Source organism: Sinocyclocheilus grahami, unplaced genomic scaffold, assembly GCF_001515645.1.
Source record: "Sinocyclocheilus grahami isolate Dianchi unplaced genomic scaffold, SAMN03320097.WGS_v1.1 scaffold434.1, whole genome shotgun sequence".
Classification (NCBI taxonomy): domain Eukaryota; kingdom Metazoa; phylum Chordata; class Actinopteri; order Cypriniformes; family Cyprinidae; genus Sinocyclocheilus; species Sinocyclocheilus grahami.
In genome coordinates, this window is record NW_015505613.1 from 562,788 (window position 1) to 580,051 (window position 17,264).

Sequence of the window (17,264 nt, forward strand, 5' to 3'; positions counted from 1 at the left end):
CGTCTGTGCGTGCAATGTTCTCTCCACTACCAGTGGGAAATAGCACAACATATAATTTGCTGTAAAAGTACAGCAGGACATCCGCGTGACGTTTTCTTTGTCTTTTCCTTTTTTCTTGCCAGTGAATTCAAATTTGGTACAGTGATTGACAAGGTCCTATTCAAATAAAACATCCCGTGGAGAGCGTGCACACGTTTTTTCAACCGTGCACGGGAGGCGTGGAGCTCGCGCTTCTGACATTCTCTCCCGCAGTAGCGCTTCTCCAGCGAGCCCTAATGACATCACCCAGACACCGCGGCTGAAGAAAACTGCTTTTTTTTTTTTGAGTGTGTGTGGAAGAGCGATGTTTTAATGCAGCCGAACGTGTTCGAGCGGATCTTTTAATTGGAGCATATAAAGCAGAGCAAATTCCGTGGGAATAGTTGTTTTGAAAACAGAGAAGAGCACCAACATCGCCAAAAGGCCCCTTCTCAAAGAATGCAACTTCGTGTACTTTGAGTTATTGTGTGTACTGTCTGCGCTCTCGACATGGAGTAGCTCGGAAGGGGGTGGAAGCGGTGTTCCTTGACTCAGTTTCTCGCTTATGGACGACAGTAGTCCCCTTTCTCCAAAGGCAAATGCTTTCAGTATTGCCTGTCTGATTTCAGCGAGGGATCAAGCAGGAAACACAACGTTTGACAAACACGCCACTAGCCTGGACAAGCAAGTGGTGCAAAACTGCTCCAGATCTATTAAAATGCATTACAGCACTGTCACGCGGGAGATGGAAGGTACGGGCACGATCTTGACAATAACCTTGTGATTTGTCGGGCTCGCGCAGTTTGTTTAACACTTTCGCGTTTCCCAGGGTGCGCGAGAAACTTTCAGTTAATGCCAAAGACAAGTGTATTTCAATATTGCAAACATATTCAACAACACAGCATGTTCTGTCTATTTACGCCCAACGCACTGAACAAATAAAATGCTGCGCGTTCCTCTCCGCGCACTAATTCGTACAACATCCAGAAATGCAAATAATTTCTCATAAGTTACACATATAAAACTTGTAAAACAGGCTAGTCATTGCGTGGTCCTCAAATGACATAAACCATTTATGAAGTGCTTGCAATGCAAACCGAACTGTGACAGAAATCTAGGAAATTCAGATTCCACCTCCAACCCAAGGATGAGCCTGTCGCCTGTCAGACGAGCGATGGCAAAATTATGAACAAAAGGAAATAACATTCTAGAAATGGGCCGGGTAGTCGTTCCTTCGCAACATTAGTTGTTTGTCCGTGTTGCGCGGGTGTTTGTTTGCTTTGCGAAAAAAGTTTACTCTCCGTCGTGCCAGCTAACCAGTCTATTGTTAGAGGAGGGCGGTGTGGGCGATACACTTATCCAAAAGTAAATGGGTGCCGGAAAGCCCATTATAAGGGGCGCACTTCTCTGTCAATCAGTCTCGTCCCAAGGCGAGGAAATGCACATTACCTGCAGTTCCTTATCTAAATAGAAATAAGAACCGGTTTTATCGCAAAGGGGAGGCCCTATGCGAGAGATAAGAGAGAAGTCTGGATTTCAGTTTAGCAGAGGGGCAGGACAGAGGCCGCTTGGAACAGTTCACAGCGCGCAAGACTCTGAAAACAACGGAGCGCGAACACGCACAGGTTTAGATCATCGCTAATCAGTACTTAGGAAGGCGTTTTTACAGGTCCAGCGAAAAAGAAGACATTTCTAACGCGGCTTTTCATCTCAACTCACTCATCTAGGCACCATGTGTTAACCTAGAAGGAGATCATCGTTCTTAAAGTTCTTGGATTCACTCATACGATACGCGATTCACTATCACTTGGGACATCGTGAAATTACTTTCTCTTTGATAATCATAGGCGAACCCTTTGCGTTCACTTGCATATTGTTGCTTTTGAACTCGAGTCCTGCGCAAATTGTAAATCCAGTTTTTGGAATGATTTCAGCAATATCAAGCCCGTGGCTGACGCAGCTGTCCCATTTTTGCGATGTTGCAGCCTTCACGACCAGCAGCCTGAGCAGTCTCAATACGTCCGGGAGTTATCATCTCTCTCCTTCCCCTGGGGATCCTTACAGCCATCATGAAAGCCAGTTTGAGCCGTGCCCAGCTGCCCAGCACGTCTACAACTATTCCGGACCCAACCCAGCCCAGGCCCCGGCACAGGGAGACTCCGGAACGTCCAACTGCTCCTCGTCGTCGTCAAGCTCAACGCCGAGCAAAACGCTGGTGAAAAAGAACCCTAAAGTAGCCAATATTAATGTACAGTTGGAAATGAAGGCGCTCTGGGATGAATTTAATCAACTTGGGACTGAAATGATTGTCACAAAAGCTGGGAGGTGAGTTGACAGTGAGATTCTAAACTGAACTTTGAGAAAATCTGACATCTAGTTGTTGTTTTTAATACAATTTCTAAAGAGACTAAAGTCATTTTTAATTTAGCACCGAAACGTCGTGTAATATTTAGCATACAATTAAATGTATATTATAGTAGTTTGAAACGTAAATTAAACTTCATTATCAATGTACTTGAACTACTGATGCGTTAAACATTACATTTTGAGATAATCTGACATCAATTCTTTTTAATAGGCCTACAATTTCTCGACATTTATGCATACGAAACTACTTTAGTAATTTGTAATTTAACAAATGACAAACGTATAATGCATAACATACAATTAAATGCACATTTCAGTAGTTTGAAATGTTAAACTTAATCTTCAATGTACTTGAACTACTGATGTGGTAAGCATTATATATCGTTTGTTAAAGAGTGATACGTTTGAAAACTTTTTGGAGCAATTCAAGACATCTTGAAATCTACTTTTTTTTTTTTGCACGGGAAAGATAGATTTATCATCTTATTGTCAGAATGTTCAATAGGTCCGATTCTGAATAAATACCCTTAACAGTGCATTAGCTTAGCACAATCTTGGCCATTTATTTACACAGTGATAAGACAGATCGCATGAAATACAGTACATGTTTAGCTCACCTGTGTGCTAAAGGGCCCCTGACTGGCTTTCAGCATTAATTCACTAGCATATGCATAGCTATAGTGTCTTATTTTTACAGCCCGGTCTGTTTATTCAGGTGAATGTCGAGCTTTAGTTTGCATTTACTTCGTGGAAAACAGGCCGTGATTAAATGAATGCAAAATAAATGAATATATATACACTAGGAGACTAAGATAAATGCGCGTGAGCGTATACACACACACACAGATACAAATGCACACATGTATTTGGATATAGCCAGGCCTCATCTAGGGAGTATTATAATTTGATGCTCTAAGGTACGTTTCTATCAGCAAATGATCTTTTAAATAAAAATTGCATGTGGGGAAAGCAAAAGTGAGCTGAACTACACTATTGTTTTAGAAGCATTGCAACTGCATATTAATGACAATGAGGTCACTAAACCAATAGAAGCACCGTTCATCTAGTTTATTGTTAATTTCTTGCAGCTGCCGTGGCCTACTAAAAGTCGGAGCAGTTCAATGGGTAATAATATTGCATGCATCGTAAACAATACTTATATTGCGCAAGCAAATTAGACTTTTCTGATTCTGATAGGCTGTCGAACATCGCCATAAATCTGTTCATATTAGCTATACAGGCCCTAGATATATTTTGCACATAAAACATTTTTTCCCCCATAGCCCGGAGTGTTCTAATAATATTTTAGTCAAATTTGCCTTAATTATGGCTCAAACATTTCCACAGAAATATATATTTATATATTTCACAATACATCGGCTGGCGTCACTATCCTTTCCAATTAGAGAAGTATGTATTTTAAAATGTTAAGTGTCATGTTTTACGACAATAACATTTTGATTACATTCATTTAGTTTTTCACAACTTCTGCCATATTTTACCCGATCTTTTATGACTTTATGAGATATCAATTTTTTTTTTTCCATCAGTAGGCCGGAATAAATTAAAAGTGGTCGAAAAATGCAATGATTTTACCATTTCAGCTAACTTATCACTGTAACTTTAGCACCTATTTGTTTTTAATAGATTAAGACAATTTCAGTGGAATATTTTTTTATGCTGTGTTTATTGAGCAAAACAAAAAAATAAAAAGTTTTTAATTAAGAAAAGAAAAGAAAAGGAAATCTGGGCCAAGTATGAGGAAAACTAATTTAGAAGGTAAATATTCAAATATGCCCAAATATCCAAATATAATTGTCACAATTTTAGTAGTACAAAAATACCGGTTCAATCTGCAAAATCAATGTGTTTCTCTTTAAGGCCTAAAGACGCGTATTAATACTGATCTTAATTTAAAGGCAGGCTAAACATTATACATTTATTTGCAAGGTGGCATATGGAATAGACACATTTTAATCATTTTACATGTTTACTTATGGATATAATCGGAAGTTCTGTTTAGCAAGATGACCCTTATAAAGTTGCGGCTTCGATTCATAATGATCATCTGCTTATGCTCGATGCTAAACGGCGACAGATGCGGCTAAAAGAGGAAGATTAAGGGAAAACTGCAATTAAAAAAAAAAAAGGGAGCAGCAGCAAACATTTAACAGCTAATGGTTCATAGCAAATACTCTTAACTGGTTGTTCGCTTATGTGTGTGCAAGGTCATCTGTCATTCCAAAGGTGCTACATTGGATCTAAGGAAAGCTACTTTAGCTTCATCTATCCACAACTAGCGCCCTGAAAAGAGAAAAGACACTCACGTCCAATGAACAATGATCCCAGTATCACTTTCACTGGTATGCAGCATGTGGTGTGCTTCAGAAGGTTGCATACAGAGGGGCTTATAAGGGTTCAGAATAATGTATTTGTCGACCCACATTTGAACACAACACGAGTCCTTATGTGTTTATTCTGCAAAATCGACCATTGCATCCTTGAGCGCAGGCCTTTGTGTGTTTGTTTGTGAGTGAGAGGGAGGGAGAGAGAGAGAGAGAGAGAGAGAGAGAGAGAGTGAGAGAGAGAGAGAGAGAGAGACGGAAACACTGCGCGTAACGTAGGCCTGACACTAAGGTTTGGAGTCAATATAAAATGATTTGTAGGCTACATTCCAATTTGTCAGCAACATTTTGGCACAAAAATAGTTCGGCATCACAATTAAAAGTGTCCAATTAGAGAATTATTTATATAAAATGATTGCATAAATAGAAAACTTAGCAGACTGTTTACTCATGAATATATAACCAACGGATTACTTCTGCGTTCTCCTTTTCAGACGAATGTTTCCTACATTTCAAGTCAAAATATTTGGAATGGACCCAATGGCAGATTACATGCTCCTGATGGATTTCCTACCAGTGGATGATAAACGATACAGGTACGCCATAAACCTAAGTGCCAAGGGCACATGCGCCTGCTGTACAATATGCATATACACCACTAAATGTCTGCATCAAAACGAATAAACTCATTTCGAAGTTAGATAAACGTTGCGTTGCATAATGTAATTTGAATTATATTTAGTGTATAATATTTATAGCAAAATTATTAGTGTTACCAAGAGAGCGCAATTGTCCCAAATGGAGCACTCATTCTCTTTACTCTTTTCTACTGAAGGTATGCCTTCCACAGTTCATCGTGGCTGGTGGCCGGGAAAGCTGATCCAGCGACTCCAGGTAGAGTGCACTATCACCCCGACTCACCTGCCAAAGGAGCGCAGTGGATGAAACAGATCGTTTCCTTCGATAAACTAAAACTAACCAACAATCTACTGGACGACAACGGACATGTAAGTGTTACTTTTTTAAACGGAGACCTACTTAAAAAATACAATCATATTAAAAAAAACACAAAGTTTTGTGACTTGTCTTTTGTCATCTTTCATATTTATTTGAAAACAGCACAGACCAGTGGAAGAATGAGTCAATATTCCTAAATATTTGCCTGTGGCAAATCTGCACATTTAAAGGCAGCAGGCCTATTTAATATCACTATTTTTGTACAGTAATGTTGCAGTGGAAATAATGAATGTATTTATCACTCCGCCATACATATTTTGGACGTTAATTATCCCTATAATTATATCATTAACGACACAACTGAGCAGGGGAAACGCGTAATGTGTCCTCATTGATTTTTTTTATGCTTATTTATAGCCTACGATTGATTGCTTCTTAGTTTTTCCACATTTAACAAAGCAATTTTAATATTTTTATTTTCCTTGTTTATGCATTAATGTGAAGTAACCTAAATATGCCAAATAAGAAGTTTATATCTACGCGTGAAGCGCGGCTCCCAAACGGAGCGCTGGTTCTGGCTGCTCTGGTGCCTGATTTTTTTGTTATTATTATTTTTTTTTTAATCATGTTCAATTATTTATTGCTTTTGCAGATCATACTGAACTCAATGCACAGATACCAGCCCAGATTCCACGTGGTCTACGTGGATCCTAGGAAAGACAGTGAGAAATACGCCGAGGAAAATTACAAGACATTTGTTTTCGAGGAGACCAGATTTACCGCCGTCACAGCGTATCAAAACCACAGAGTAAGAGCTCATCTCTGACACTAATTACTGCTTTTTACTAAAACCTTCCTGTTGTCACATACTGTATAATATTACCACAATCACACAATTAAAGACCCACCGGTATTCTATTTTTACGGGGAAATACTAAATATCAGTGTTGGGGAAAGTTACTTTTAAAAGTAATGCATTACAATATTGCGTTACTCCATAAAAAAAGTAATTATGTTACTTTTTATGGAAAGTAATGCGTTACGTTACTTTTGCGTTACTTTTTAAATCTGGACAGGGCTTGCTTGTGTATTTTTAAAATTCACACCAAAAGTGAAACGAATAAGCCTCAGGCTGAAGGGAAAGTAAATTTACGTCCATACAGTAGAGTGCAGAAGAAGAAATTTCAACACACTTCAGCAATAAAAAAAAACGAATGTTTGTCTAGAGCAATTTTGTGCTTATTAGTACGGTTGATTAGTACTGGATCATTGAAGGTCAGAAGCAAAGACATCGGTTAATAGAATGGGATTAAATACATAAAGGATATTTGTGTTGTTTAACATGTAATTATTGCAGGTTTGCGTCATATTCTGAGTTGCATTATTTTTAGTCATTTTGAGGAATACTGAATCTGTGTTTTTTGTGTGTGTGTGTGTGAGTGAGATGAATTAATGCATATTCATATTTATTATAGAACTACAGTAACATCTTCTGATTTCTCTCAACATGGGGACAGGAGAGCTGTCAATATATAAATTGGAAAAAAAAAGTAACTTGCCTTATTTGAAAAAGTAACTCCGATAATATCTTGTAAATTAAAAAGTAATGCGTTACTTTACTAGTTACTTGGAAAAAAGTAATCTGATTACGTAACTCGCGTTACTTGTAATGCGTTACCCCCAACACTGCTAAATATAGTCTACTTATTTGCTATATTTATCTATTGTTTTGAATCATGCCACTTTATATCTGATTGTGGCATTAAACATTAAAAGCACGATCCTAATAGAAATAAACTAGTTACATGACAATATTTTAGAATCGACTTTTAAATTTAATACTTAAATTATTATTTCCATATTATCTCAATTTACCGTTAAAATAACTATTTATTGTTTATAATTAACACCGTTCTAACTACACTGAACATAAAATTCTAAATTTTTATAAAAAGCTAAATTAAAATAAAATTGAAAACGATACACTTGACTATAGTTGAACGCTGAATAAAGATCGCGGTGTCACTGATGCTCTCGCGCAGCTGTCCAGTGTTTTTCTTCCTTTTCTTTTTTTCATCTGTCTTTCCTGCTCTGTCTTCTATCAGTTTGACCTCTTGATCTCGAACTCTCACCGCGGGCTTTAACATTGGTTTTTCAACTCATTCCGGAAAATCACGCACACATCTTCATCGAGCGCTTTTCCGTCGAGCTCGCGCGTTCATATTTAACATAAATAGTTTCCAATCTGTGTCCAAATAAATGTTGAAATGTGTTATTGTTAATATAAATACAATCGTCGAGTGTCTACGCCCTTTCAGGAACACCGCACATTCGTTAACGTTGTTGTATACGCGATTAATTGAAGCGTAACATGGCAGAAAAATGAGTTTACAATTGGAAAAACGCCTTATACTAACACAAGCTCTGGAAAGGACTTTGAGAAATGATTACCCGTATAAACAATTTCATTGTCTGAATAAAAATAAATGAACAATATTGGAGGTCAATACTCGAATTTGTTCATTTGGTATCCCCACATTTTTCACGTTTTCACTCTCTTCCTCTCAGATAACGCAACTGAAAATCGCCAGCAATCCGTTTGCCAAGGGCTTCAGAGACTGTGATCCGGAGGACTGGTGAGCTTTTCATTTGTGCTTATGTTTAACTAAGATAAAACAAATGTATTAGAAATATTATAAGAGCAACAATCAAATGCACATCAATGACTAAATAACAAACATACAGATAGGTACCGAATTAAAATTTGTAGCATAATTGTATTTTAAGTAAGTTTATTTGTAAATGTTTGCTAACTTTGCCATAAAAATAGAAAATAGTGATAAAGATGTATCATTGCCTTGTTAAATATTCAATAATTAGTAAATAAAAAATATTAAGTAAATAATTTTACTGCATTAAATATACAGTAAAATTATAATAATAATTTTTTTTTTTTTTTACTTCTAAAGCATTTTTTACTATATGAAAATTGCTGTCTTATATAAACTGGGCTTTACTGTTACATTTTGATTATATATATATATATATATATATATATATATATATATATTATATATATAAAAACTTTACTGTTACATTTTGATTATATATATATATATATATATATATATATATATTGCATATCCATAAAATGCCAAAATAATTAAGCTGATAAGACTGCCTTATTGCTCTGAACTACAATTATATTATATTTTTTGCTAGAATTCTAATCAGACATACCGCTCATTCAAACAGACTAAAACAACGCATTCCAGTGCATGTCACTGATTTTTATCTTGCCTGCTTTTCAGGCCCAGAAACCACAGGCCGGGCTCTCTGCAAATCATGAGTGCGTTTGCTCGAACCAGGAACCCCATGTCCTCTCCCCCACAGCAGAACGGCACAGAGAAAGGTCTGTATATAAAACACAGCTAACAAAATCTCTTTAAAACAATATTCTTAGTTTACAAATGAACATTTCTACTAAATGACAAGACAAACGGTCACATTTGGTGTATGGATAATATTGTGTGCCTATTACACATTTAAATCCATTACGGATCAAACAGTCTGTACAGGAATGTACATTAACATTCATAAACACTAAACCGTATTCAGCTGTGATTACCGTGTAAAAGCCAATTCACTAGAAATGAGCAACAGGCCCAAATAAAGGCAGTTAGGATTTTCAGTCGAGTAAAGGCTCCAGTCTGTTTGGTTTCTCTGCATCTACGTTCCACTGGGCAAAACAGTTACATTTGTCTAGTTGAGCGCTGCGAATTTCAATACACAAAGGTTTGAACAGCTGCATGCCTGGAGGACATGCTCAGACTGAGATTTTTCAGTCCTGCGCTCTGTGTAAAACGATTTCCTGTGAGAATTCGCCTCTTTGTCTGAAGGACACTTATGACTTATCCTGCCAATCAACCACAGCACATCTCATTTCACAAACTAACTAAATTACACCACTTTTTCTTTACAGTTCAGGTCCCTGAGCTCATTGTCAGGGCTACCTACATTTGGTAAAGAGCCATTCAAAACTGTGCAATACACAAACAGGTCTCTAATCAATGGTTTGATTGTGCAAAATAATCCAAAAAATAACATATCCACTATGACTCACAGCTGGTTATATCTTGCACCATATCATATTTTAAGGCAAGATACTGTAGGTGAATATGGTAAAACATTTACTAATAGATATCAACATACTTCTCCAGTTGACGGATTACATTAAAAATTGCAAACATTGTTTGTATTACAAGTTTAAGAAATTGCTTACATATGCTTTTTTTTGTATCTCATAAAATGTGAAATAATTTGATACATGTCCAGAACAGAACTTTGAATACTGGATAGAGACTGTTTAATGGTCTAATTTTGTTCACATAATAGAGTTAATAGGGTTTTTACAAAAGGGGTTTTGGATATATCTCTTTTTATCACCACAAATCAGAAAATACTGTCAACAGCCATGAAAAAAATCACCATGTTTTTAGAAATAAAATGTTGTATATGTTGCCCTTTGTAAAAAAAAAAAAAAAAAAAAACATTCTGAATATACACTGAAAATAATTTGGTGTAGAAACAAATTTCACTCAGAAATTTTTAGTCTTTTAAAATTTTAGAAATTGCTGTTAAATTTCACAATGACAAAGAAACTGCAAGTAACATTGAACTAAAATGACATTTTGAAGTAGAAAAACTGAAATAGTATATCATACTTTGATAATCTTTATTTTTTGTACAACTTCAAAATGTCCTTTTGTACAGTGTAGATTGGAAAATTGTTTTGGTGCTACTGAAGTAGAGATTTCTTTCTCTGAAAAAAAATAATTTGAGAAAAGTCCTTTAAAGATAAATATTGAAACTTAAATCTATTGACAAATAGATGAGTGCCAAGAAAAACTACTACAAGTGAATTTTAGATGTTTTCTTACCACTAGTCTGAAACAACATGTTATGAAAACCCAAATAGCCCTAAAATTGACCAATGCATGAAAAAAAACAATGTTTTTGCCTGTAGTGTCTTGCCTTCAAATCTTACACACTTTCTTTTTTGTCCTGAACACAGAAGACAGCAGGCGAGAATATGAGCGTGACCCCAGCGGCACCCTCCTCCATTCCGACCCCGCTCACCAACTGATGTCCCGAGTCCTCAGCCCAGCCCTTCCGGTCCTTGGCGGCCTACACACTGTGCCCCTAACAGCCGGCCCTCGCAGCCCACCCCACGAACTACGCCTAGACGGACACCCCCAACCCCCAGACACCTTGCACCATCATCCATACAAGTACCCAACTACCTATGAACACTATCTGGGAGCCAAAACCAGGCCATCCCCGTATCCCTCACCGAGCATTAGAGGCCACAGTTACCACCCTCACATGAACCCAGCCACAGCCAACATGTACTCTGCAACAAGTGTGCCGACTAATTACGACTATGCACCCAGATAATGACTCAATCGGCACCCCAAATTGGGTTCAGATCGAGAGCCTCACAGGACAAAACATACTGAGAAAAAAAAAAACACACCTTTGTGTCCCAGACTCACGAAACATGTTGAGTTTTGGGTCGGGCACATCTTTTGCAGTGGCTTCTAACCTTTGGAAAGAGAAGCCGTCATATTTATTGAAGGGAGAAATGTCACAAATGTCCTTGTGGATCATTAGGATGAGCCCTGTGGACCCAATATTAGCTCTGGACATCCTGTGAACTCAGTGGCAGGGCACCTGGAAACTGCAGTATAACTAGTGTTTGGAGTACCGAGGAGGACAAAGACTTCTTTAGACAAATAATGCATTATCACGGACTGGAATTGAACTTTTGTGTTGGATGCACTTTTTGTTTTTGCTTTTAAAAAGCCATAAATTATATATTACCCCTGAGCCATTGAGCTTCTAGATAGATGGAATATTTGCATGTTGCGCTGTTTTGAAGGTGCTGAAATGCCCTGAAATGTTTTTTTTCCTGGTTAAGAATTTGTATTATTTTTTTTTAGAAAATGCTAGACCACCTTTAGCAGGTCCCTGAAGCTTGTAACTTGGCACTGACCTACAGCAATTCAAATAAATAAACGAACAGAATGACTGTGCTGAACTTGTAAAATAAACATTAAATATTTTACCTTTAAACATGTTCCATTACCATTTGCAATTCTTGTCCAGTTTTACCAGAAGCGTTATCGAATTCTTTCCTTACTTGGAGGAAATGCAACTCTCATTCTCCTCAGAACTCCAAATATGTTTGATTTGGACAGACATTATCGATGCATTATCGAATAGAGATTTGTGATATTGTCAGCTTGGGCCTATTTCAACTAGAGAGAGAGAGAAAAAAAAAAGTAAAATACATATTAAAAAAAAGAAAGAAAAAAAAGGCTGACATAATGGCAAAGAAATGTTTGAATATTGCATACTAAATTACACACACACGGATACAGTTTACTTAAAAAAGGTTTAATATTTACTTAGTTTATAATTTACTTTGACTCAGGCTACTAAATTAATAATAATAAAAAAGTACCGGAGATTAAATTAAATGTAGCCTTATTAATAACAAGAAAACATATAGTAGGCTACATTTTCAAAAAGAAACGAGATGCACGAAGTAGGTAGGTTATGGATGTAATTCTCAGTGTTTACGTAATTCAACTTCCATAAACACTGTAAATGAAAGTGAGCCGTTATTGAACTAGATTCGCCTACAACAGAGAAGCGCGTTTGGCATCCTCTGCTCTGCGGTTTCTCTAGGCGTGATTTAGGTAATCCCATGGTAGAGGAAAGAAACGCTTGCACACCGTTTGACCTCTGGCAGCTAACGACTTTCTGAAGTATCAAAGGTTAAACAATGTTTCCAGCCATTTGAGCGACGACTAATTGGTCGTATAATTTTTTTGTTTGTGGTAACAACTCGATGCACTGGGACCAGCAACGCCGTATGCAGACATTTCAAATTGCTCTGCGTTAATAGTGATTAAAAACTGAACGGAGATTAAAAAAAAAGAAAAGAAATGAAAAACGAACACGAACGAGAATTTCGTTATGTTTTTACGCATCTTGTGCATGCTAAACATGCTGCCAAAAATTTTTAATTTATAATATAGGCTACATGCATTATAAATGCCTATAAAAATAATTAAATCATTTTCTGATACCCTTTTTAAAAAGAACAAATTAATTAGTTATAAATATAATCATATACAATATATTGTAATTCATTACTTCGATACATTTAAAACATAAAAATAAAATATTTAGCATACGATAACCTACTATCAGGATATTTAATAGCACTTGCTTAAAAACAGGTAATCACAAAGATAGTAGCTAGTAACTAGTTTTTCATATAGCCTGTGTATATTCATCCTTATAATTAAATCTTTTAACAATCCGTCCATTGTCAAGTGAAGCGCACATGTTATTTCCCTGCTTTAGTACACATTTGGGGCCGGAAGAGCCCGTTTGGGGAGGATTGGGCCTCCCTTCGCGTGAGCCTGTTCCCGGCTAGAGGTAATGAGTTTGGCCCATCAGGAAGGCCGGGACACCCGGACCCATGGCTCTTCCGTCAGGGGTCTACCCATCTGTGTTTTCTCTGGTAGCGCTTCGCCTTGATGAGAGGGGCCGACTGGGGCCCGCGGTCGCGCAGCCTGTGTACCTGCATCCATGAATAATGACTGACGGCTGTTTCCAACAATGACCGCTTCTAAAAATGTCCATTATTTATGCGGTGAATGCACCGAAATTTGTGTCCGTCTTTGAAGTCAAACATGATGCGTGAGAAGTTCAGCATGAAAACACTGTTTGATCCCAGAGGAAATACCTGCGCTTCGAAAACACACACACACACACACACAGTGACAGATTTGAGTAAATATGTGTAAAACACGAGTTCGACATTACAATGTCACAAAGTCAACACTTGCTATTAAAATTGAATAATTTTAATAATAATAATAATAAATGAATAAATAATAATAAATAAATAATAAAAGTGTATAATTCAAGATAAATTAGATCCTACTATAATTTATTTTAAAAGAAACGTGTTAAATTGTAGCATACGCTGTAAATAATTAAACGGCAATGCGTTAATACGCGTACAATTTAAAATAACCATATAAATAACTTTTTTTTTTTAAAAATGCAAAAATAGGCTTTTGTTTAAAAAAAAGGGAAAAAAAGTCAAATTTCAATTCAATTTCTTAACTAACTGGACAATATGACACCATTTTATTATAAATTTTTATATAATAATTATTTTTAAACCGGAACAACAGCATTTCCATGCAAAGTCACAAATAAAAATGGATAGTATTATCGAATGAAAAATAATTATCCATCTCATAACGCGGGGAGATAAAAACGACACTCTATAGGCCTATGGCACTGAATATTAAACAATATTACTGAAGTTATGAAAACATAAAAATCCTAAAGCGAAAAAACAAAGCCCACCTTTGCACCTTCTTGTTTTGAACCTTTTCTAGCGCAAGGACTCTCAGCCATCAGCGTAAAATAAAAGAGACTTTTTATTGAACGACAATAACGAACAATATTGCATTATGCCAAACTAATGCTGACCCAGTTTTTCAGTTAACTGTACCTTTATGTCTCCTGCCATGTCCAACTCTCTTTGCTTGACAAAGTAGGACAATGAATCAACTGATTAGATACATCAGTAAAAACAATAACCAAATTTTAAATTAATTTTATTGTATAAATATTGATTTATATATATCAGTCCAAGTTGTCCAAAGCCTGTAAGGGTGTAACTCACAGCACATGGACATTTCTATTCAGACAGCTAGGCCTAAAGCTAAAGGCTCAGTAAAACAACACACTGTATGGTTAAGGAAAAAAAGAAATGGTAATCATCTGACACAGGGTCGCATCTGGAACATCTGTTGTGACAAGCCTATCTTTTGTGTACACTTCTCTCGCTTGGCACGTCCAAAGACAGCTCTTCAAAAAAAAAGAAGAAGAAAAAAAGGGGGGGAACTTAAGGTGGACCAGCCATGAAAAGATGTTTACCTACAGCCATACACGTGTTTCACATTTTCCCGCGTTTTTCAGCGAATTTGGGTTTTATTTGTGAGCGCCTCATATGAAAACAAATCACGGGCGTGCTTATCTCAGACAACAGAAATCACTTCATTCCGACTGAGCCTGCCAACATATAAACAATTTACTATAACACAGCCAGTGTTCAGTTTCTTTCATTCAAAGGGCCATTTCCTCAGACTGATTACCTGGGATTATTGTTTGTTTCCAAAAACTAACATCTATTCATCCAGTCTTACCCAGAATATCTTTAAACCAGCAGCACATGCCACATGGAGTGTATTGTGGGTGACTACGGTTTGTTTAAGATGGCGTAGAATGGTCAGGTGACCTCTGACCCCTCTTGCAATAGACAGGCGTGTGTCTGTTGTTCAGTGAGCCGCAGGTTTTTGTCAGTGGCCCATGTCAAGGTTTTGCTTATACTGACTGCTTAAGTGATCTATTATTGACATGGGAGGTATAAGCTGAAATCTCTAGCAATAGACGCTTATGTGCTTATTCACAGAACGGATGGAAGGGTCCACTGGCATGGCTTTGTTGTGCCCCCCCACCAAGTCTACAAAAGTAGGAAGTGATTACCAATCGGACGAGCTCCACAGAGGTCATGGACAAAGGTACGTGAGGGTCCCCAGATGACAAGGAGAAGGCTAATGACCAGGCAGACTGTGAAATGAACTGTTTTGTCTTCCTCTCTGGCCGGCGACTCGCCCGCTGTTGTTTTTCCTTTAAAAGGATGGCCTCCAAGTTCTCAGAGCTTCCTGTACCGTCTGATGAGATATTCCAGTCTGGGTACGTCCCCAGAGACACGTGCTTTATGGGGCAGAACGGCTGTGGGCCGTTTGAAGTTCCACCGCCATCGCTCTGAGACGCATGAAATCCCATTTAACTTGGTACCAAGGATGGCTATTATTACCGCATACGCAGACAAAAATATCCACTTTCAAACTCTTTGGATGTTAGTCAACTAATATTCATGTCTGTTTTAAATAATCAGGTTGAGTTATCAAAAAAAATAAAAATCATGTTTACTGCCTGAATTTGAAAACCAAAAGTTTTGGTTTGAATCTTTGTTGAAGTTTAAGAATAGGGATTAGAATCGAAAGGATTGTAATGATTCTCGTTCTTATTCACGATTCCAGTTGCTTAACGGTTCCATTAACAATTCTTTTAATACTTTTGAGAAAGAAACATTTGGAAGAACGTAATCTCTTCAGCAGCCAAAGTTTCAAAATTAGTCAATTATTTTAGATTTCAACAAAACAGACAAATTAGAAATAAGTTAAATATACTTTGATATTTTTTTTTTTTTTACTTTTGATGATTCATTCATTAGGGAATCAAGGCACACTGATTATTATGTATTGTTTGATTAACCAAAAAGAATCAGTTCATACGAGTCGTTCATTCTATAATCATTAACAGAACCAAAAGTGAACCAAAACATCTGAATTGGAACTGGTTCTGAATAAGACTTGGTTCTTGGTTCCGACTCATAATTAAGAATCTTATTTAGAAATAGTGTAAACAATACTAGATATCACTTTTCCTAATGTGTAAAAAAAAAAAAAAAAATACACAGAAGTACAAAAAAGTAAACAAAAAGAAAAATGTCAAACTACTCTGGTGAGTGAGCCGCGCTGTATTCGCAGAGAAAAGGCAACTAATGCAAAAATAACTAGTTTGTCTTTTAGCCACAACCGAACACAGAGGTCGGCCTTGTCTTTAGGGCGAAAATAAAACCGCCTTCATCAGCTACTGTGCTTAAAGGGAAGAACGAAACAAAATTTTCTCAATTAATCTTTCTAACAAACAGGCCTGTCTGTGGAGCCCGAGCCCTTGTGATTAACCCTGCGTGATGTATGCAGGTCAGTCCAGAGGGCAATCTTAAACTTGGAGGCAAATTTGGAAAAACAGCACTGGATTACTGTGCCACTCAGGTGCGACTACAAGAGCAAATACACACCTACTGAAGCACATCAGCCTGGGGTAAAGCAAACAGATCGGAGAGGACGGTTTAAGCTCTGCCTTTGACAATAAAACGTGTCTAAATAACTATCGGCCATTGTGGTAAACTACAACAAAACACCTGATGGAGTGCGTTTATATTAGCTGCTTTTTTGTTTGATTTCAAAGCATTTGACCTATAAGAACTCATTAATTTAGACACGTAAGTAACGGCAACACTGCTGCACGTCTTTCTAAATGAGACTATGTTGTAGCTCCGCCTCTGAATGGCAGTCAGCCACCAATTTAGGTGCTTTCATTCAAAGTAAATTAACCATGTTCTAGTATGTAAATAAAGTCAGTAAATTGCTACAATCAGTTTGAAGGAAATGTTAAAGTGGAAACTCAACTGTATATAAACCGCAAACTACACTGGTCATGCTGTTTTGTTTAACTCACCAAACAGAAACCAGTTCATAAGAGTCATTCATTCGAAAATTGTTAACAAAACCAAAAGTGAATAAAATCATCCATTTCGATATAAAAAAAAATAAAAAAATGGAACCTGTT

At 37.0% G+C, this 17,264-nt stretch overlaps 1 protein-coding gene across 2 annotated transcripts; it reads left to right on the forward strand.

Annotated features, from left to right (window-relative positions):
* The first annotated feature begins 179 nt into the window (after positions 1–179).
* tbx1 (T-box transcription factor 1) lies at positions 180–11,629 on the forward strand. Of its 2 annotated transcripts, none has more exons than XM_016233567.1 (8): positions 180–770; positions 1,953–2,343; positions 5,225–5,326; positions 5,566–5,737; positions 6,340–6,495; positions 8,256–8,323; positions 8,999–9,099; positions 10,762–11,629. In XM_016233567.1, exons 1-8 carry the CDS (start codon positions 584–586, stop codon positions 11,142–11,144), a joined length of 1,560 nt encoding a protein of 519 aa, XP_016089053.1. In that variant the 5' UTR covers positions 180–583; the 3' UTR covers positions 11,145–11,629. The 2 variants fall into 2 exon arrangements, with proteins under 2 accessions (XP_016089053.1, XP_016089054.1); XM_016233568.1 differs by having other exon boundaries at positions 2,004–2,343.
* Positions 11,630–17,264: the final 5,635 nt, after the last annotated feature.